The sequence below is a fragment of the Microtus oregoni genome, unplaced genomic scaffold (assembly GCF_018167655.1).
Source record: "Microtus oregoni isolate MIOR12 unplaced genomic scaffold, Mior012 000209F_ref0000067, whole genome shotgun sequence".
In the NCBI taxonomy this organism is placed as follows: domain Eukaryota; kingdom Metazoa; phylum Chordata; class Mammalia; order Rodentia; family Cricetidae; genus Microtus; species Microtus oregoni.
Window position 1 is genome coordinate 128,212 of NW_024544867.1, and position 22,804 is coordinate 151,015.

At 43.3% G+C, this 22,804-nt stretch overlaps 1 protein-coding gene across 12 annotated transcripts in view; it reads left to right on the top strand.

Annotated features, from left to right (window-relative positions):
* The window catches only part of Huwe1 (HECT, UBA and WWE domain containing E3 ubiquitin protein ligase 1), a 138,715-nt gene extending 120,763 nt beyond the window's left edge, over positions 1-17,952 (top strand). For 10 of the 12 annotated variants that reach the window (XM_041647686.1, XM_041647685.1, XM_041647688.1 and 7 more), the window contains 18 exons: positions 654-1,200; positions 1,986-2,598; positions 3,276-3,394; positions 3,493-3,649; positions 4,700-4,832; positions 5,111-5,313; positions 5,955-6,082; positions 7,218-7,314; positions 9,816-9,974; positions 10,360-10,605; positions 10,959-11,076; positions 11,388-11,528; positions 12,140-12,427; positions 12,538-12,643; positions 14,228-14,345; positions 14,636-14,817; positions 15,233-15,423; positions 16,959-17,951. In XM_041647686.1, the coding sequence (XP_041503620.1) occupies positions 654-1,200; positions 1,986-2,598; positions 3,276-3,394; positions 3,493-3,649; positions 4,700-4,832; positions 5,111-5,313; positions 5,955-6,082; positions 7,218-7,314; positions 9,816-9,974; positions 10,360-10,605; positions 10,959-11,076; positions 11,388-11,528; positions 12,140-12,427; positions 12,538-12,643; positions 14,228-14,345; positions 14,636-14,817; positions 15,233-15,423; positions 16,959-17,061 (3,649 nt within the window). In that variant the 3' untranslated portion in view covers positions 17,062-17,951. Of the gene's footprint in view, positions 1-653; positions 1,201-1,985; positions 2,599-3,275; positions 3,395-3,492; positions 3,650-4,699; positions 4,833-5,110; positions 5,314-5,954; positions 6,083-7,217; positions 7,315-9,815; positions 9,975-10,359; positions 10,606-10,958; positions 11,077-11,387; positions 11,529-12,139; positions 12,428-12,537; positions 12,644-14,227; positions 14,346-14,635; positions 14,818-15,232; positions 15,424-16,958 lie in introns of all 12 variants that reach the window. The other 2 variants (XM_041647689.1, XM_041647691.1) reach the window with 2 other exon arrangements.
* Positions 17,953-22,804: the final 4,852 nt, after the last annotated feature.

The window sequence follows — 22,804 nt, forward strand, 5'->3', positions numbered from 1 at the left end:
GGCTGTTGGTCTTGAAATGAGTAGACAAGCAAAGCCTTTTTCAAACTCCCTTCTCGGAATGCCACAGTTTTGACTAAATACAGCTAAACGACCAGACGCAAAAGGTAAAGCTGGTAGTGGACACCAGTTATGGTTTTAACAAAATAAAGAGGGAACCTACTTGGTCTTAGGACTGTAACAAGTAGGCTATAGTAGTAGAGGGAGTTACTTGTTAACTAGGCTGAAGGATAGTAGATTTAACATTCCAAAACAATGGTGGAAGAGATCGGTCCTTACAAAAGGGTGGCAGCCCCTTAATCTAGAGAAGGCAAAAACAAACATTGGCTCATAGACCTTGGATTTTTGTTGCTTGGTAAATGATAAAAGTATGAATCTCTGCTCCCTTCTTCATGGTCATGAGATAGGGAACAAGTTGACCTGATTTGTTTGAGCCACTTGTTCACAATCTCAATAATGATGAACAACATCCTCCAGGGAAAGAAGTTAAAGACATTGTAAAGTGCCTGTAGATTTACAAGAGGATCATTGTCGTTAATAGTCTGTCTTCCTTTTACAGTGTCTCTGGTGTCATCCCACCCATTCCCTTCTCATATATTTATACCTCATCCTAGTGCTTTAGCTGGTGTTACCCAGAAACCATGCTCTGTTTCTAGGCCTTCTGGCAGTAATGTGGACACACTTCTCCGCCTCCGAGGACGTCTCCTTCTAGACCATGAAGCCCTGTCTTGCCTCTTAGTCCTACTTTTTGTGGATGAGCCAAAGCTCAATACGAGCCGTCTACATCGGGTACTGAGAAATCTCTGCTACCACGCCCAGACCCGCCACTGGGTCATCCGCAGCCTCCTGTCCATTTTGCAGCGCAGCAGTGAGAGTGAGTTATGCATTGAGACACCAAAGCTCTCCACAAGTGAAGAAAGGGGCAAGAAGTCAAGCAAGAGCTGTGCATCAAGCAGTCATGAGAATCGTCCCCTGGATCTGCTCCACAAGATGGAGTCCAAAAGTTCGAACCAGCTTTCCTGGCTCTCAGTATCTATGGATGCTGCCTTAGGCTGTAGGACTAACATATTCCAGATCCAACGTTCTGGAGGGCGTAAACATACAGAGAAGCATACAAGCAGTGGTTCCACTGTCCACATCCACCCCCAGGCTGCTCCTGTTGTTTGCAGACACGTTTTGGATACACTCATTCAATTGGCCAAGGTGAGGAACTTGAAGGAATCCTTGCCTTCAAGGGTTAGTAGACCTTGGCTGAGATCTCAACAATAAAGGGGTTAACAAATCTCTTTGCTTTTATTTTGTGCTGAGTGTTGTTTCTGGGAAATTGTCCAATAAATAACTGGATTTTTATCTTTGTTCTTTACAATTTTTAACGTACTATCTCAGACATCAAAACAACTGTTTGCATTTTATGATTCTTATTTTACAGATAAAGAAGCTGAGACTCAGAACACTTTAATGGCTTTGTCGTGTGACTAGAAAGTAACAAGCTCTGGATTCTTTGAATAATAAACAGTGCTATTGTATTTGGGAGCCCACCTTGTGTTAGGCACTGGGCAAAATGCATTACCTCACTTATTACCATATAGTTCTGCCCAGCTTCCCTTTTTATACGTACAAAGAGATTTTTAGAAAAGATTGACAGATGGGTGGTGGTGGCGGTGCACACCTTTAATCCCAGAAAATCCTTGATCTCTGTGAGTTCAAGGCCAGCCCGATCTTCTAGAGCTAGTTCCTGGATAGGCTCTAAAGCTATAGAGAAGCCCTGTCTCAAAAACAAACAAACCAAGAAAAGATTGCTAATCTTTAAAGCCCTTATTTTTCTAGGCTGCTTCACCATCTACTGGACAAAACTCCTATAATCAATCCATCTGCCCTATGTTACCAGAGCTGTCCAATGAAAAGGAGAATCTGAGAAGCATTTCTTTGTAAAGGCTTATCCTCTACAGAGACCATTTAGATGAAGCCTATTCTTCTTTTCCTGACAGGTGTTCCCCAGCCACTTCACACAGCAGCGGACCAAAGAAACAAACTGCGAGAGTGATCGAGAAAGGGGCAGTAAGCAGGCCTGCAGCCCATGCTCCTCACAGTCCTCTAGCAGTGGCATTTGTACAGACTTCTGGGACTTATTGGTAAAACTGGACAACATGAATGTTAGCCGAAAAGGCAAGAACTCCGTGAAGTCAGTACCAGTGAGCGCTAGTGGTGAAGGGGAAACTTCCCTCCACAGCCTTGAAGCCTCTCCACTGGGGCAACTCATGAACATGTTGTCACATCCAGTCATCCGGCGGAGTTCTCTCTTAACTGAGAAACTCCTAAGACTCCTCTCTCTCATCTCAATTGCTCTCCCAGAAAACAAAGTATCGGAAGCACAAGCTAACTCCGGCAACAGTGCTTCCTCCACCACTGCTACCACTTCAACCACATCTACCACCACTACCACCACCACTACTGCTGCCACACCCACACCCACACCCCCTGCTGCAACCACTCCTGTCACTTCTGCTCCAGCTCTGGTTGCTGCCACAGCTATTTCCACCATTACTGTAGCTGCTTCTACTACAGTGACTACCCCCACAACTGCTACCACTACTGTTTCAAGTAAGTGTTGTCATCTCAGAGCTATGGGGTACGTGCCATGGCTCCCACTTCCCAATCCAGGTAGTCCTCCCTAAACGATAATTACTGTGAGAACAGGATGTGTTCATTCTTACCCTATCTGTCTGTTTTCTCTTTACTCATTTCTCCTCACCCTCTCCCTTCCCACCCGCCCTGTTTCTGGTGTTTGCACATGTACACACCTGTCAAAAGCTGAGCCTCTGGCAAGGCACTAAAGTTGGTAGAGTTAAGTTTTAATATTGAAGCATTTCCAGACTGAACAATAATGGTCTGAATAAATGAAGTGTGATTTAAGCTAACAGACTATTTCAGGAAGTGGAGAAAATAAGCCAGGTAGCAGATGATTAAGAGTTATCTGCAGAAGTTGGCTTTAAAGAGTAAGTTGGAAGGCTTATAATAATAGGGGAACAATTTAGAGAAATACCTAGGATTCTTGGTCACAGTTAAGAATTGGCTCTGGGGCTAGGTGTGTGGCTCAGTGGTAGAGTGCTTCCATGGTATGTATAACACCTTAAGTTCAATTTCCAGCACCAAAAAAGATTTTGCATTGATAGGTAGATTGTCACTTTCTCTGCTTTGCCATTTTGAAGCCCTTTACAATGCAGAGGTTCCAGGCTTATGGACAGTCACAGGCTTTAATGTGTACTGTTTCCTCAAAGCTTCCACTTCTAAGGGCAGCAAATCTCCAGCAAAAGTGGGTGAAGGAGGCAGCAGTGGTGTAGACTTCAAAATGGTGTCCTCTGGCCTCACCGAAAACCAGCTACAGCTCTCTGTGGAGGTGAGTCTGAGCTCTTCGTACCTTTTAAAGTTGAAGGAAAGGGCTAGACATTTCAGTTCTTGGGTTAGGGCTTATTACTTCTCTTGTATTTTACCTAGGTGTTGACATCCCACTCTTGTTCTGAAGAAGGCTTGGAAGATGCAGCCAATGTGTTACTGCAGCTCTCTCGGGGAGATTCTGGGACCCGAGACACGGTTCTTAAGCTGCTGCTGAATGGAGCCCGCCATCTGGGTTATACCCTTTGTAAACAGATAGGTAATAATCGTATTAAATAGTATTAAAGCATTTTATTGTAAGCATTCCCCAATACCTTTCATACCAGTGTGCACACGCACGCACACACACTGAATTAGACCATGCTTCTAGAGCACAGCTTTTGTTTTCCTTTGCTGGATTGTTTGAGAATAAGGCTGGCTGGCTTTCTTGCTATCTCTAATGACTGGTATACAGCCGTTCATCAGTGCTTAGTGAAGAGAGGAGAACACTACTCATGAGAACTAAAGGCCCTCCTTAAGTGCAAAGACCATTTTTTTTCATACCTGCACTATGGTCAGATTCAGGAATTATATTCAAAATAATGGCCTCTTTGTGATTTTTGAGGATGCAAAAGCTCTAGCACTTGGAAGTTGCCCAGTTTCATTGGTCTTCCTTTTTTTTCCCCAGTAGAAAATAGACACAATATGAGAAAATGATTAACCAAGGAATAGAAACAAGGTTTTTCCTGAAAGAATTGGCCTCTTGTCTGGCCTTTCTTGACCGATACCAGTTATTTAGAACCCATGAGCTGATCAGTAGCTCATGATTATCTCATAATTCTCACAGCAATCCTGGGAGATTAAGAATGGAGTCAAGAAGCATAATACAACAAAACCTAGGGCTGGAGAGATGGCTCAGTGGTTAAGAGCATTGCATGCTCTTCCAAAGACCCGAGTTCGATTCCCAGCAACCACATGGTGGCTCACAACCATCTGTAATGAGGTCTGGTGTCCTTCTGGCCTACAGACATATATGCAAACAGAATAGTGTGTCCATAATAAATAAATAAAATATTTTTAAAAAAAAAAAAAGAACCAATACAGTACTTAGATCATGGTCTATCTGGCTCCAGAAAAGATCCTGTTTCTTTTCTACACCAAACTGCATTTTGTGTAGATTTAATAGGTCAGTTATAAAGCATTAGTCCCTGAGTGGTTAGTCCATAAGCACAAACAATAACCCAAGTAGCAAAATTTCCTGCAAAGATTTTTTGGTAAGGTTCAGCTTTCTGCTACTCCATTAAGGAAATTTCTGAAACTGCCTACCCAGGTACCCTACTCGCTGAGCTAAGGGAATACAATCTGGAACAGCAGCGGCGGGCCCACTGTGAGGCCCTCTCTCCTGATGGCCTACCCGAGGAGCAGCCACAGACCACCAAACTGAAAGGCAAAATGCAGAGCAGGTGGGTAGTTACTCTCATTTTGGCTGTGGGCTAGAATCTTGGACTTTTAAAAAGTGACTTCTGCTGGATTTCCTCTTGTTTCATTTCTGTAGGCAGTTTTTCTATTTGCTCTGTAATATACTTGACCTGGTGTTTCTCAAATTCTTTCCACTTGTAATATTCTCTTTTGAGGTTATTTTATCTAGTTAATACCAGAAGCCCTTCTTGCTCTGAGTGTTTTACTTCAGCGTTACACTTCAGTGTTTTCAATATACCCAAGCCACCTCTACACTACCCAGGTTTGACATGGCTGAGAATGTGGTAATTGTGGCATCTCAGAAGCGACCCTTGGGTGGCCGGGAGCTCCAACTGCCTTCTATGTCCATGTTGACATCCAAGACATCTACCCAGAAGTTCTTCTTAAGGGTACTGCAGGTCATCATCCAGCTGCGGGATGACACACGACGAGCTAACAAGAAAGCCAAGCAGACAGGCAGGCTAGGTATGGAACTGGAGTCTCCAATTGAGAAGGCTGACGATGGTGGTTGTGCTGGTGCTATGGGATTGGGGGTGATGGTAGTGGTAGATCCGGAGTCCCTGGAGGAGCAGGGCTAAAATTCCTGTTTTGTTTGTGGTTGACCTTTCCAAAAAGAAAACCCACCCACCCCACCCTTTTTTTTTTTTTTAAGATTAAATGTTGATTGCTGTATTGTATATAACCCATTCAAGTTGTCTACCTGAGATTGAGTAGATGAAGTTACAATTAAGGGGTAATAGAAATCTGGCAAGGAAATGGGGAAACCATCATTTTGCTGAGAAAGACTTATGGGTGTGTGCTTTCTGCCTCCTTGAATACTCCTAACTAAAACATTAGCCACATTCTCAGACATTAGTCTGCCAAGTCATTTTTCCTCCCTCTTCCTGTCCCATAGAACATTCTTAACATACCACCATCCATTTGCCTAGCACCATTCCCCCTGCTCCTCCCTACTTTGGGGCTTGATTATGAGTATACAAAACTGCCTGAACTAAAATTCAAACTCAACAAGATGCCCTATGGCATCCACAGAGAGAGGAGAGAATTTTGGGCATTCCCTCTTCCTACGTTTCATATTGTGCCTTTTTTTTTCCTCTTTCTCCCAGGTTCCTCCGGTTTAGGCTCAGCTAGCAGCATCCAGGCAGCTGTTCGGCAGCTGGAGGCTGAGGCTGATGCCATTATACAAATGGTACGTGAGGGTCAAAGGGCGCGGAGACAGCAACAAGCAGCAACGGTTAGCATGATGCCTGTGGCCCCTCATTCATTTCTCTACCCTCCTTCTTGCAACATGCCATCAGTGGGGTTTCATTGCCCATACTTTGTATGCTTTTGCATTAAGTTTGCTAATGAATGCCTCTAGACAAATAGGGTTACTTTTTGTTGGTGTTTCCCTTACTGTTTATTGATTGTTTTACTGGTTTGTATTGACATCTGGTTGGATTTAAAGCTTAGCCATCATACCCCACTCCCAGCTATCCAGTTAGTAGTGTTTTGTAAATTATCTAATGCTCTTCCTGGGTTCTGAAGGGTTATGGGGTTAAAAAAGACTTTTAGTGTCATGAAATAATTCAGAGACATCTTAGGAGTCGTTCCCCAAGCTTGGTATACATCTTATATGGCCACTTTTATCTATAGTTACTTCCTCCACCCTGGCCACTGCCTTTTTCTAATCCCCTGGCATGTAGGAAATGAGGAAGATTTTAGGAACTCAAGTAGCCACCTCATCATTGAGGTCCCAAATCAGAATAGCTGTAATAAAAGCAGTGGTACTCTTTCATTGCCTTCTTGTTTTTAGAACATACAAATCACTTTCCTAAGATACCAAGATTTTTCTTTACATAAAATTTCTGGAGCCAGACGGTGCTAACACATATCTGTAATCCCATCACTTGGGAGGCAGAGGCAGGCAGATCTCTTAAGTTTTGAGGATATAGTGAGTTCTAGGACAGCTAGGGTTGCACAGAGAAACCCATTCTTGTGGGGGGAAATCTGTCATATACAGTAAAGTCCCATTTGAGCTAATAGAAATAGCCAACAAGCCTACCTTATGTGTGCATACACAAACCAAAAAAAACCTATTCCCAAAAACTTGGAATTTTTGTCTATGCTAAGGGCACAAGTGTTGGGGGTGGAGTGTGGTCTGAGTGGGAATTGGTTGTGAGCAACTCTTGGGGAAAATTTGCAAGCTCAGAGTGAAAAGGAAGCATGCATGTTATTCTTTTGACGTGGAGAGTATAGACTTTGATAACCAAGTAGGAGGAAGTATTATCTAAGCTCAGTATGTAAGACATTCAAGGGCCAACCTTTAGTCTGTCCCAGAGGAAAACACAGTTGCACCTTTTTATATGTCCTTGTCTCCTTTTATCCAGTCGGAGTCTAGCCAGTCAGAGGCATCTGTCCGGAGAGAGGAGTCACCCATGGATGTGGACCAGCCATCTCCCAGTGCTCAAGATACTCAGTCCATTGGTCAGTACTACTACTGCTTATAGTTCAGCAAAAGAGAGAGAGAGAAATTCTAGTGGATTCTATGTTCCCAAAATATATACAATCAGTGAACACTGGTTTCTATAAATGTTAACAGGATTTTGATTTTTATAGTAAAGAAACACTGGGGTATGATAGCATGTATCTGGAGAACTAAAACAAGATTATCGTAAATGTGAAATCAGCCTGGACAGCAGATTAGGGGTCTGGAGAGATGGCTCGGTGGTCAAGAGCACTGGCTGCTCTTCCAGAGGACCCGAGTTCAATTTCCAGCACCCTTTCAGGGTATCTGACACTTTTACACCAATGCACATAAATAAAGTTAAGTAAATTATAAAACAAAATAGCAGATTAGAATCTGGCAAGATGTTTCAGTGGATACAGGACATTTGTGCTTGCCACCAAGCCTGACAACCTGAGTTGAGCTCCAGAACCTACATGGTCAAAGGAGGAGACTACTTACTCCCACAAGTTTTCCTCTGACCTCCACATGTCCTGTATTTTCTCTAAGTAAATACATGAAGCCACTAAGACAGTATCAAACTATTCATATACCAAGTCTGCAGCCATGTAGTGAGACTCTGTCTCAAAAGAAGGATAGGTGAACTGGTTTGCTATAGAGTCTGATAACCAAGTTTGATCCTGTGGGACCCACATCCTAGTACTCACTTAGAAGGCAGAAAAGGGCATATCTCTGAGTTCAAGATCAGCCTGATTAACACAGGAAGTTTTAAGCCAGCCAGAAATACATAATAGTGAGACCCTATCTCAAAAAAAGAAAAGAAAAAAGGGAAATTGTATTCATGAATATGGTGTGTGTTTCAAGACTTGGCTCACCCATTTACTAGCTCTGGGTTATAAGGCACAATTCATTTAAAGCAGGACTGTTCAAGGTGGGGAAACAGCCCAGTCTAGGTAAATTGCTTGCCATCCATGAACTCATTGAGTTCATTTCCAGGCCAGAAGCACCAGATATAGTGACACGCTCTTACAATCCCAGTGCTAGAGAAAGCCAAGGTAGGGAGATTCCTGAGTTTAGGCTTGAGCTTGCTGACCAAGTGACTGGCCTACCCTAATCAGTGAGCTCCAGGTCAACAAGTGATCCTATTTCAAGAAACAAAATGGATGGTTCTAGAGCAGTGGTTCTCAACCTGTGGGTTGCGACCCCTGTGGGACTCAGCTTTTACAGGAGTCACCTAAAACCATCAGAAAACACAGATTATTATTTTTTTAATTAAAATAGGGATATTCACAGCTGTTAGAATTAAATAATTGAATATGTATATAATACTGTCAAGTACCTGGCACATGGTAAATGGCATTTTTCAGTGAGTTACATACAGAATGCTTTTGATACCCTGTAAACACATTACTTTAAAATAGTGTTCTCTTGGGACACCCAGTTTTGTAATGCTTTTGAGTCATCTGGAATTTTGTAGGTAAATATTATTCCCATGTTATTTATCCATCTCCTTTTATCCAAGGTCACACAATCTGCAAGTGCCCCACAGCCAGGATTTAAACCTAGGGCTGTCAGAGCCTTGAAAAATAGTCAGGATTTGGGTAGAGGATGAAAGCAAAGGTCAGGAAGAAGCCTAAGCAAAGCAGAGGTCTGAAAAGGTATAGAGTAGGGAGGTAGGGAAAAGGCTAGTGATGAAGCAGTTGCTTTTCTCCTGCCCCGAAAATCCAGCTAATTCTCGCTGCTTGGCTGTTGGGCAGTTGAGAATAAACTCCCAGAGGGCAACTAGGAAAAATACCAACAGTGGAGTAGTGGGTATCCATCTTGCACTAAGGCTTCTTGGGGCTTAAACTGCCGAGACAAGTTGTCTAATTTAAAAGGAACTTGAGTTAAAATATCTGGTTTATGTCCTAGCCTTATCTCTTAGAAAAGAAAATAGGGAGGTAAAGAAAATGGGTAGCCTGATTCCAAGGGCAGCTATCAGAATTTGGTGAATATAATGTTCGAAAACATACTTGTGCTGGATGCAATTGTCAAAAGTTCCATTTGGCACATTGCCCTTAAAATAACTTAAAATAAGATGTTCTTTGTGGGCTAAGGAGACAATGACAGGATTATGTGGCTTAGAGGCTAATATAATTGAGCCAAATATGTTACTTTTTAAAAAAAAAATTTTTATTTATTCTGTATACAATATTCTGTCTGTGTGTCTGCCTACAGGCCAGAAGAGGGCACCAGACCTCATTACAAATGGTTGTGAGCCACCATGTGGTTGCTGGGAATTGAACTCATGACCTTTGGAAGAGCAGGCAATGATCTTAACCGCTGAGCCATCTCTCCAGCCTCCAAATATGTTATTTAATGCCATCCACTGCAATATGTAGACCTTCTAGATGTTGTTCAGTGAGTTAATATATTCTTGGCCAGTGGGCCCACTCTGTCTAGTGGCCTGTGCTTTTGGTCTGGGGAAGAAATTTCTCAAGAAAGACACTGAAAGCTTTCTGACTATCCTTTGTGTATCTAGTCACCTCAGATGGAGCACCACAGGGGGAAAAGGAGAAAGAGGAGAGGCCGCCTGAGTTACCACTACTCAGTGAGCAGCTGAGCCTAGATGAGCTGTGGGACATGCTAGGGGAATGTTTAAAGGAACTGGAGGAATCCCATGACCAACATGCTGTGCTAGGTGAGTTGCTCTCTAAGGGCACAGATTCCCAACCCCTTGGTCGGCTCTGGGACACTTTTACCAGCTGATGGTAATGTCTTGCTTTTTCAGTTCAAGCTTATTCTCTCCCTCTGTGTTGTCTATAACAAGAATTCAGAAAAATTGCCTTCTCTCTCTCTTGGTAACTCTGGTACATTTTGCTTTTAGGCTGAGATTTTCTTTATTACTGATTGCCTTTCCCACTTTTCTAACTTCCTCTTTGACTTTGTCTACATTGTATTTCCTGCAAGTTTTCACTATTTATTCTTCCATGCTATATATTTTTGTGACATGGTTATGGAAGGGTGGGGGTGTTTGTGTGTTAAAGTTTGTGGAGTGTCATTTTGCTGTCATTGCTATCTTGTAGTGCTACAGCCTGCTGTCGAGGCCTTCTTTTTGGTCCATGCCACAGAGCGGGAAAGCAAGCCTCCTGTCCGAGACACCCGTGAGAGCCAGCTGGCACACATCAAGGATGAGCCTCCTCCACTCTCCCCTGCCCCCTTAACCCCAGCCACTCCTTCCTCCCTTGACCCATTCTTCTCCAGGGAGCCCTCGTCAATGCACATCTCCTCAAGCCTGCCCCCTGATACACAGAAGTTCCTTCGCTTTGCAGGTACAGAGAACTCTTAGACCCACAGATACAGAACGCTTTTTATCCCTAGCTGATTAAGCAGAATGAGAAAGAGTGCAAGTAGGCTTGTGCTCATGCATGTACACATTTTTAAAATTAGTAAGGGCAGGAGAGGCCTGCTATAGAAGCTCTTAAATGCTGCCACTCCAGGGATTTGGTTTTATCTGAGGTCATGTGAAACCAAGTGTTGGGTATAGGACTGGCCCCTAACTTTAGTTAATTCCTGATTTAGACCCCTAAAGCAATTAAGAGCAAGTTGCTAACTACTAGTAATGATTATGTAGCTTCTTAGGACCTATATAAAATGCTGATTTCCTGCTGTTATCTCTTCTCAGAGACTCACCGCACTGTGTTAAACCAGATACTACGGCAGTCCACCACCCACCTTGCTGATGGGCCTTTTGCTGTCTTAGTAGATTACATTCGTGTCCTCGACTTTGATGTCAAGCGCAAGTATGTGCCCTGGTTGTGGGGAGTGTTGGGGTAAAGAACCACATGAACGATACCTGTCTTCCCTCTACTCCTCTCCTTCCTCCTGTACATGTATATTGCTTGTTGCAGAAATCTAGTGTAATAGTCTCTGTGATCCCTTATTCAGTAGAAATAGGAAAAAAATAAATTCCTAATAAATGATTTCTCTCCCAACTATTATATACTTCCAGGTGTGTAGGTTACAAAGATCAAAGAGTGTTGTTGAGTTTTCTTTCTAAACAGACAAATTTGTTTGCTCTGCCAACCCCAGTCCTACTTTTCTTTATCCTAAGATATTTCCGCCAAGAGCTTGAACGTTTGGACGAAGGGCTCCGGAAAGAAGACATGGCAGTGCATGTTCGCCGTGACCATGTATTTGAAGACTCCTATCGGGAACTGCATCGCAAATCTCCTGAAGAAATGAAGAATCGATTGTAAGAACTTGGGAGAGAGAAAGATGGCTTGGGACAGGGAGCTCTTTCTATATGGTAATAGTGGCCTAATGTGGCCTCAAATCTAGGGCCTATAGTTATAAAACTCAATAGCATTCTTCTGACTTAGATAATGTTAATTGAGCAGTTTTCCTACTTTTGAACATGGCCTACTTGCTATCCCTTTGGTTACTTAGCAACTCCTAGGCAGACAAGGATGTCTTTAATGTTTATAAGGATATGCTTATTTGCAATGAGAACTCGTACCATTGTTAGGCTAGGAATAGGAATCTGTCTGTTGATGAGATGGTAACCCTGGAATGGGGTATACCATGTATATGAGTACCCCTGTCAAGTAACTGTTCACTGGATTATGAAGCCACCTAGAAGAAACTAGCAGTTTACAACACTAAGTATCACAGTAGCTGATGAGACATTAAAACCATGGTCTGTTTTTCCAGAGCTCTCTTGGTACTCTGTTCACTTTTTCATCCAACAATGAATACTCTCAAAGTCAGATTCACAGAATCTTTCTTTCTTACTCGATGCTACATGAATGGTCAGATCTGTCCTGGCTTTCTGCACAGTTCTCTTGTTGCTGCTCTTTTATGCAGGTATATAGTGTTTGAAGGAGAAGAAGGGCAGGATGCTGGGGGGCTCCTGCGAGAGTGGTACATGATCATCTCTCGAGAGATGTTCAACCCTATGTATGCCTTGTTCCGTACCTCACCTGGTGACCGGGTCACCTACACGATCAATCCATCTTCCCACTGTAACCCCAACCACCTCAGCTACTTCAAGTTTGTTGGACGCATTGTAGCCAAAGCTGTATATGACAACCGCCTTCTGGAGTGCTACTTTACACGGTCCTTCTACAAACACATCTTGGGCAAGTCTGTCAGGTGCGATTCTGGAAGTCTTTAGACTGCCCTTAGCCCTAGGACTCAGTTCTTTGTCTCCTCGTTCTATCTGCCTCCACCAAGCATGACCTTATCTAATGGCATTTTTCTAGGTATACAGATATGGAGAGTGAAGATTATCACTTCTACCAGGGTTTAGTTTATCTGCTGGAAAATGATGTCTCCACATTAGGCTATGATCTCACCTTTAGCACTGAGGTAGGTTTTGGGAATCACTTTGGAACTGACTCTGAGCCTCAACAGTTCTGAGGAGGTGCTTTGATTTTCTCAAGCAGAGACATAAACAGAAAATTGAATTGGTAAAATAATCCAATCCTGGTTTCTCCTTTTAAGAATGTTCTAAGCTGGGCAAAGGTGGCGCACTTCTTTAATTTCAGCACTTGGGAGGCAGAGGCAGATGGATTTCTGAGTTCGAGGCCAGCCTGGTCTACAGAGCTAGTTCCAGGAAAGGCACCAAAACTTACAGAGAAACCCTGTCTCAGAAAACCAAAATAGATAAATAAAATCCTAGAACAGAAGAGAGCTTGGCTTGGTGGGTAAAGAGCACTTGTTTTGCAAGCCTTAGGGCCTGCGTTCAGGTCTCACCCATGTAAAAAGCCAGGTATGGCCAAGATTGAGTGCTTGGAACTTGGTGTGTAGGAGGGTGCAACACACAAGAGGATCATTGGAGATAAATTGGATGCCAGTCTTAATTTCAGGGAGAGACTTTGTCTCAGGAATAAATAGTGCAGGGCATAGACAATATCATCCCCTAGTCTATTCACACTTACCTGTGTTCATACACACACGAAATAGTTTTAATTGTCTGTATATGCCACATGTGTTCAGATGCAGAGGCCAGAAATGGGCACTGGAGTTACAGAGTTGTGAGCAAAGCTTGAGTCCTGGAAGAGTGAGCACTGAGCGCTCGCTCTCTCTCCCCCCTACAAAAAAAAATTCAATAAAAGTTTTAGAACTAGCAAGGGTGTTTGCCCCCAACCCTGATAACTTGAGTTCAATCCCAAGGCTTAGCATGGTGGAAGGAGAGAACTGACTTCTGCAAGTGGTTCTCTGATCTCCACATGACATGTACACACACACAAAAGTAAATTTAAGGAGAAAATATTGGAAGGCACCAGGCGGTGGTGGCGCACGCATTTAATCCCAGCACTCGGGAGGCAGAGGCAGGTGGATCTCTGTGAGTTCGAGGCCAGCCTGGTCTACAAGAGCTAGTGCCAGGACAGGCTCCAAAACCACAGAGAAACCCTGTCTCAAAAAACCGAAAAGAAAAGAAAATATTGGAGGGATAAGAAAAAAGTATTCCAGGAGGGGCTAGGCATAGCAGCTTACATCTGTAACCCCAGCACTGGAGGATAGATCTCTAAACAGCTGGCAATAGCCAAATAAGTGATCCTCATGAGACACTTTCTCAGAAAGTAAGGTGGAACAGGATAGAAGACACTGGTCATTGACCTCTGCATCCACCGCGTCCACCCCACGCAAATGTTCCAATACCTAATTCATTCCTAAAACCAGCTCATTATAGAAAAAAAATTAGACAGTTAGAGGTACTCTTTCATCACTTGTTTAGGGTCATAGACAAATTTTCTTCATTCTGTTTTTCAGCTTTTTCCTATGTAGAAGAGCTCAAAGCTAATGAATAGTGAAAAATGGCAGCTATGGATATACCTCATCTCCCTGTCTTAAGACATGGCAAGGAGTTAGGGTGTGTTCTTGTACCTCAGTGTTAGTTGCAGCCCAGGCCAAACCTGATATATATGATTGGTGTCTTGAATGTTCTAGGTTCAAGAGTTTGGAGTTTGTGAAGTTCGTGACCTCAAACCCAATGGAGCTAACATCTTGGTAACAGAGGAAAATAAAAAGGAATATGTACACCTGGTGTGCCAGATGAGAATGACAGGTAGGAAAAGTGTCCTTTAGATAGATCTCGGCTTGTTCAAGGAAAGAGGCTGGCCATTTATTTATTTCACATTTTTTGTTCTTAGTTCCTATGACAAAGCCACAAATGCCTTGTACAAAAGGAGTCAGAACACTTGACCAAAATACTTCAACTATTATCATATAGGGTCCTGGAAACAGTGGTAGGTGAGGCAGGCAGATCTGTCAATATTAGGTGTCAAATTGAGGCTCTCTACCTCTATTAAATTGTATGAGTTCACAATCCATGTTATTTTTTCATTCTCTTACCAGGAGCCATCCGCAAACAGCTGGCAGCCTTCTTGGAAGGCTTCTATGAAATCATTCCAAAGCGCCTCATTTCCATCTTTACTGAGCAAGAACTAGAGCTGCTCATATCAGGGCTGCCCACCATCGACATTGATGATCTAAAATCTAACACTGAGTACCACAAGTACCAGTCCAACTCTATTCAGGTGAGCTGCTGCTGGCAGAGGTATCCCCATATTTTCCTTTTACACTAATCACTGCTGTCTTATGAATGACAGTATGCCTATGGCTCTGTTCTTCTGGAGCATATTATCGGTTGATATTCTCACCCATCCTATGAAGGAACTAAAACCCATTAAAAGGGATTTACCTAATATTTTCTCTCCTCCCTCTCCCGCCCTCCCTCCCTTTCAGTGTGTTGTTTTTGTTTTCCAAGTCAGGGTTTCTCTGTTTAACAGACCAGGCTGTCTTGGAACTCTCTTTGTAGGCCACACTGTCCTTGAACTCTCAGAGATCCGCCTGCCTCTGCCTCCCAAGCGCTGAAACTAAAAGTGTGCATCACAACCACCTGGTTTACAAGCTCTCTTTCTAACATTGGGTTTTTGTATGTCTCTTCTACAGATCCAGTGGTTCTGGAGAGCATTGCGTTCCTTTGACCAAGCAGACCGTGCCAAGTTTCTCCAGTTTGTCACGGGTACTTCCAAGGTGCCCCTGCAAGGGTTTGCTGCCCTTGAAGGCATGAATGGCATCCAGAAGTTTCAGATTCATCGAGATGACAGATCTACAGATCGCCTGCCTTCGGCTCACACGTGGTAAGAAAAAGACTGTTCTTTCTTTTCAGTATTGAGTTTGTAGACTTGATAAACTTCTAGACATGAGTGTTGCCTGGTCCATTAGACTTTAGAAACCTCTCAGTTTGTTGGATCTGTGGAAGAGGTTGAAGTGAGCAGATGGGCTAAACACAAGAATAGTGGCTGGGAAGACATTGGGAAATAAACAGCACTTTAGGTAATCATGGTTTATTCCAAAGGGGTTAGCCTGACTGAAACAAGTAATGGCTGGGCAGGGGCTGGATCATTGACTCAGTGGTTAATAACTTTTACTGCTTTTTCTTAGAGGACCCAAATTTTAGTTCCCAGCACCCACAGGACAGCTTGTAACTCTGTAACTCCAACTACCCCAAATGCCCTCCTCTTCTGGACTTTACAGGCACTTCTACTAACATGCATATACCCACACACATATCAGCAGTGACCCTGAATGCTTCCTTAGAAGCATTTGTTTCTCAACTAACCTGGGCTCATGGGAGCTGTCAGACTCTGGACCCACAGCTAGGGAGCCTACAAGGGACTAACCTAGGACTTCTACATATGTGTGACAGTTGGGTAGCTTGGTCTATTTGTGGGACTCCTAGCAATGGGATCAGGACCTTTCCCTAATGCTTGAGCTGTCTGTTGGGAACCTCCTCCCCATACAGGTTCCCTAGCACAGTATTGATACAAAGTGGAGAACTTAGTCCTACCTCAACTTGATATATCATGCTTTGTTGAAAGGTCTGTTTTAGAAAGGCCTGCTCCTTTCTGAACAGAAACAGAGGAGTGGATGGGGGGAGGGAACAGGAGGAGAGGAGGAGGGGAATATGTGGTCAGAATGTAAGTAAATGAAAAATTAAAAAGACATTTGTTTCTAAGAAAATGTTATGATTGGAGATGTAGTTCTTCTGTACTTGCTAGTATACCCATGAATGTAGTTCCATTCCTCACACCACGTAAATTAGGTGTAGTAGTCCTGGGAGGTGGAGGCAGGCCGATCAGAAGTTAACTGTCATAGTGAGTTTGAGGCTAACCTGGAATACACAAGACCCTGTCTCAAAAGTAATGGAAAAGTTAATAGATGAGGGGCTGGAGAGATGGCTCACCAGGTGAGATCATGTACTGCTTTTGCAGAAGACTCAGGCTCAGTTCCCAGCACCCCCCACATGAAAGCTTGCAATCATCTGTAACTCCAGTTCTCAGTGCTCTGGTGCTCTCCTGACATCAGCGCGCACATACACATACATTCAATCAAAACACTCAGTCTTTTTTTTCAAGGTAAAAAAAAATTAGATGAAATTTACCAACTCACCATTTATGTGTCTCCCAGCTGTCTCTTCTGTTGGTAAGGCCAATGAAGTCTATATTGCCAATGGCCAGTATTGAAGCCAGATTACATTAGATCGGGCTGAGGAAAAAATGGGAGAGTCACTGAGAAGCAGGGGGATAGATTGACTCTTGCTCAGAGAGGAATCGGTTGGTAGCACTGGGATTCATTTGTCTTTTCTCATAAACTAATCTTTCTGTCCTTTTAGTTTTAATCAACTGGACCTGCCTGCCTATGAGAGCTTTGAGAAGCTCCGCCACATGCTACTGTTGGCCATCCAGGAGTGCTCTGAAGGCTTTGGGCTGGCCTAATAAGGCCCTGCCTACTTCTGTGGGGTTTTTCTACCATTGTTGGACTTGGGGAGGGGGGATTTAAAAAGATCCAGAAAGAAAATGTCAAAATCCAATAAATAAAATTCACCAACTCACCATGTGTGTGTCCCAGCTGCCCATCTTCCCTAGTGCATACCTGTTCCTTTCTCATTCTCTTGCCTTTCTTTTTTCCATGCCGTCCATGATCCCCACCCCTGTGTTAAGAAGGCAGTAGCCTTTGCAGGGACCTGTTTGTCCCAGCTGAACAGTGTGCTCCTCAGATTCTGTGTTCAGAAGGATTTGCTGCATTGAGACTTGAAACCTTTGGATAGGGGAAAAATTATATATATATATATATATTTTTTTGTTCTGTTTGCATTTCTTAATTTGTGCTTGGAATGTGTTGATGTGCACAGCTAATGATTCAATGCGAGACAAGATTGGCATCTGTGTTGTGGAGGTTTCAAATAAAGAGCACTCTTCATAACTCACTTTTCACAATGGAGTTTTTTTCAAATTAAAAAAAATTGAAAAAAGAAAACCTTCTTCCATACTCGACAAATGAACTTTGCAGGCAACCATCTCTATACCCTTCTTCTCAGCCACCCACCTTCACTTCTGGTACAATTTCTTTACTCAGTTTCCCCAGAGACTGACAAGCACCAGGAATTGGGATTTACCTTGAGTATTTAGTGAGCATTTATGATAGTCTCAATTTTAATTTCCTTAGAAGTTTCTATTCCTTTCTAGTAATTTTAATAAACGATAGCTCTCCACAAGACCACCCTTTTTGTTTTCATGTTGTCTGTCTTGTCATTTGTCTGCAAGTTTTCATGGATGATCTAGTAGTCTTCTGTGGTTTTTATTCTATCCAGCACTTAAAGCTGATCAGACTTTGATGGTTCATTCCAGTCTTGAACAACAAAGAAATTTAATAAAAGTTTAGTTAGAAAAGAAGCCTAAGTAATACTTTCTTTGTGTGGTTTTTCTTATTCTCTGAGGCACTACTGCTTAAAGATTTTCCCTGTTGACATCTCATAGTAGGTATAGGAAAGTGAGGGGATGGTCTCACCCTGATTCCAGGGGCCTGCTAAATTGGCTGGCAGACATTTTCTTTCTGTGCAACACTAGCTCCCCTGCTCTGACAACTGAAAAGACCAGCTGGTGAATTGCCACTGTCTCTGAACATCTTGTCTAATAGGAAGCAGTCGCCTCTCTTGACACACGCTGTCTCAGGCAGTTCTCCCTAGTGTTAATGGCCTTGCATTGTGTCCTAAAGCTGGGTAGGAATTACATTTAAGGAAGAAAAGAGCATCTAGGTTGAGCCAACACGGGCTTAAAGGTTACAAGTTCACAGCAGGTAGTGAACCTCCAAGGGACTAACCTAGGCCCTCTGCATGTGTGTGACAGGTAGCTTGGTCTCATTGTAAGGCTCCTATCAGTGAGATCAGGACCTGTCCCTGGTGTTAAGCTGGCTTTTGCAAACCTGTTCTTGCCCAGCCTTGACGCAAGGGGTTGAACTCAGTCATGCCTCAACTTGATGTGCCATGCTTTGCTCAAGCTCATGGAAGGCCTGCCCCTTTCTAAATGGAGATGGAAGAGTGGAAGGGGACACTGCACCTGTTATGTAAATAAAAAATATTTTAAAAGTCCCAGGTGGTGGTGGCACACAGGTGGATCTTTTGAGGTCAAGGCCAGCCTGGTCTACAAGAGCTAGTTCCAGGACAGCAAGGATTATTAAACAGAGAAACCCTGTCTTAAGAAACCAAATAAAAATAAAAATCTCAGCCGGGCGGTGGTGGCGCACGCCTTTAATCCCAGCACTCGGGAGGCAGAGGCAGGCGGATCTCTGAGTTCGAGACCAGCCTGGTCTACAGAGCTAGTTCCAGGACAGGCTCCAAAACCACAGAGAAACAAAAAAAAAAAAAAAAAACTCATTGCAACCCACAGGCCTGTGGGCAGGGAAGGGTTAAAAGGTCCAGCAGATGGAAGGGAATAAAGCTTGAGCTAGTTCCTAGCTTGTATGCTTGCCTCTATTATCAAAGGACTAAAAGCTGGGGCAGGAGAGTTGCTGCCAGTTCAAGGCCAGCCTGGGCTATAGAGTTCAGACCCTAGCTCATAAAACTATTCTTGAGCTGAAAAATAAAGCTCAGTTGTGGTATGTTTGCGTAGCACGTGAGACCCTACATTTGGTAACCATCACAGCGCAAAAGAATTGAGTGTATGGATTGGAGGTTGAGGGAGCTACAGGAATGGAGAGTACAGGTAGAGTTGTAATAAAGGAACATTATTAATGGATAAATTTACTAGACTAATTCAGCTATTCTAGTTCTAGTCATCTAATTCTAGTTCTAGTCATATAAACATTCAAAAGTTAAGAGTCATTTACTAAATAGTCAATTGTGATCCCAGTGGGGAACCAACTGAAGATTTTTTTTTAAAGTGAAACATATATTTGAAGCTAGAGAACATCATGTAGTTCTATTTCATAGCCAGAATTTATTCCTAGAATCAAGAGGTATAAATGGGAGTAGCTACTGTCAGTATTACAGCTGAATGAAGAGTTTTACTTCATGGTTCAGCAACTTTGACCTCTACCAGTTTGGAAATCTTACTCCCAAAGGAACTTAGATGTTTTCTGCCAAAAGGCACAAAATGGAAGGACAAACACTTTAGACATTTGTGGCTCCTTCTGCCAATGAAGGGGGTTTGAAAATTAATTCAGCCTGCCATGGTTGCACACACCTTTACTCTCAGCACTCTGAGACAGAGGCAGGAGGATCTCCGTGCATTTGAGGCAAGCCTGGTCTACAACACCAAATTCAGGCCAACCAGGGCTGCATAGTAAGACCCTGTGTCAAGAAAAGTTATGTCACTGGTTTCAGTTGTGCGATCCAGAAGCAATTATTTAGTGTGCTTTTTGGTACTTCAGTGTCCAGGGTAAAGGTTAAGAACTACAGCAACCAAAAGTGGGCAGAATGATCAAGAACTTGGGCTCCTTAGGAATGAAAGTTTGGGCGGCTCCATCAGGTACAAAATTTTTTTAAGGTTCTGTGTGAAAACGGGACAAATGCAAAATGAATATTAGAGGAAAGAAGATACAGATTAATTATAACCTCATGATCAATCACTGAGTGTAGCTTTGCTTTTTTGCTTATTTGTACATATATTTAGATATGCTAAATGTTTCTCATTTTCATTTTATATACAAGTAGTTGTTGGAAGCTGATTTTATTTATTACCTTTTTTTAGTTTATTACTTAAAAAATACCAATCCAAATTCCCACTCCCTCCCACCTCTCCCCCCTCCAGTCCTAAGAGAGGACAAGGCACCCTCCCCTGTGGCAAGTCCAAGGCCCTCCCTTCTACATCTAGGTTGAGCAAGATATACATCCAAAGACAATAGGATACCAAAAAGCCAGTACATGCTGTAGAGACAAATCCCAGTGCCCCTATCAGTGGCCCCTCAGTCTGCCCCAACTGTCAATCACATTCAGAGGGACTAGTTTGATCTCATGCTCGTACACTCCCCGTCCAGTTGGAGTTGGTGAGCTCCCATTAGCTCAGGCAAACTCTCAGTGGATGAACCACTCATGGTCTTGACCTCCTTGCTCATACTCACACTCCTTCCACTCTTCCAACTGGACCTTGGGAGCGCAGTCCAGTGCTCCAATGTGGTTCTCTGCCTCTGTTTCAATCTATTGTTAGAGGAAGGTTCTATAGTGATATTTAAGATAATCATCAGTCTGACTATAGGCCAAGGCCAGTTCAGGCACCTTCTCCTCTATTGCTTAGGGTGTTAGCTGGGGTCATCCTTGTGGATTCCTGGGAATTTTTCTAGAGCCAGGTTTCTTGCTAACCCCATAATGGCTCCCTCAATCAAGATATCTCTTTCCTTGTTCTCATATCTGTCCTTCCTCCATCTCAACTATCCCATTCCCTCAAGCTCTCCACAACCCTCCCTTTCTCCCCTTCCTTTTGCCCCCTCCCACCTCCTTGCTCCCAATTTTGTCAGGTGATCTTGTCTGTTTCCCATTCCTAGGTGGGTCTATATATTTTTCCATGGGTTTACGTTATTACTTAGCTTTTCTAGGATCATGGACTATAGGCTTAATGTTGTTTATGGCTAGTATCCTCTTATGAATGAGTACATAGCATATTCATTTTTTGGGAGTCTGGGTTATCTCACTCAGGATAGTGTTTTCTAATTCCATCTATTTGCATGCTCCTCACCTATTGTACCAATTACTGAGACTGAGAAACCTCGCCTCTGTTGGAGATAAAAGGCAGGCTTCCTGGTGTGTTACTAGCCTCATTTTTATTTTCTACAAACCCTTTTTACAAAAAGAATTGCCTTGGCCTTGGTGAGCTCCCAATAGATCAGCTCCACTGTCTCAGTGGGTGGGTGCACCCCTCGTGGTCCCGACTTCTTTGCTCATGTTCTCCCTCCTTCTGCTCCTCATTTGGACCTTGGGAGCTCAGTCCGGTGCTCCAATGTGGGTCTCTGTCTCTATCTCCATCCATCGCCAGATGAAGGTTCTAAGGTGATATGCAAGATATTCATCAGTATGGCTATAGGATAGGGCCATTTCAGGTTCCCTCTCCTCAGCTGCCCAAGGAACTAGCTGGGGACATCTCCCTGGACACCTAGGAACCCCTCTAGAGTCAAGTCTCTTGCCAACCTTAAGGCTTTGTGGGAGCCTAGCCTGTTTGGATGCTCACCTTCCTAGACCTGGATGGAGGGGGAGGACCTTGGACTTCCCACAGGGCAGGGAACCCTGACTGCTCTTGGGACTGGAGAGGGAGGGGGAGAGGAGTGGGGGAAGGGGGAGGGAAATGGGAAGCAGGGAGAAGGCAGAAATATTTCAATAAGAAAATATATATTTAAAAAAAGAATTGCCTCGGCAAGATACTTTTGCTTTTGTGTTCTTTTGTGTGACACTGACTGAAAATATTCTTTGTTTCTAAGAATTTGGAGGTTTATCCTGGGTTTCAAACCCATCTGGGAGAGTGTTTGGATTCCCCTCCCTTGAGAGATAAGTGTCCCCAAGGTCTCGGGTGAACCCACTCTTGGATCAATAACTATTCCATTACGAAACATTTTTTGGCAATGCAGAAAAGGGCCTAAGCAAGTCTGTGTGCAGGCCAGGAATAAGAAATGCTGTTGGGGAGAGCCAAGTATTTCCTTAGTAGTTGGGAATTCTAGCTGGTGCTCAAGAGTGAAAGAGGGAGGGGTCATGCCTCCAAGGGATGTAAGAAATTTCCTCCTTAGGGATGGGATATTGAGCATCTAAGGATTAAGGATCAGAATGGGAATTTACAGAACAAAACAAGCAGCATGAAAAACAAAGAAAGGAAACATATTCTCCCAGACAGAGGAAACAAATCCTTCTGGCCAGCCCAGAGACTTCCCAAATTTATTCAACATAATCCTTCCTGCCCCAACTAAGGAGAGATTGAGCACTGCAAGAGACCTCCCTGGGTACTGGAAAACCTTGAATCTAAGGTGGGGGATGGGAGGAAATTAGTCACTTGGTGTGTGGTTAGACCACATGACCCCAGGCAGCTGCTTTTCTAACTTAATAAAAGTGTCACGCAAAGCTACTAAATTAGTAATATAAATTGAACAAATTGATTTCCATATTAATTTGGTTTCTACTTGTGTGATAAACACCATGACCAAACGCAATTTGTAGAAGAAAGGGTTTATTTCAGTTTCTGTCTTCCAGTCCATCACGAAGGG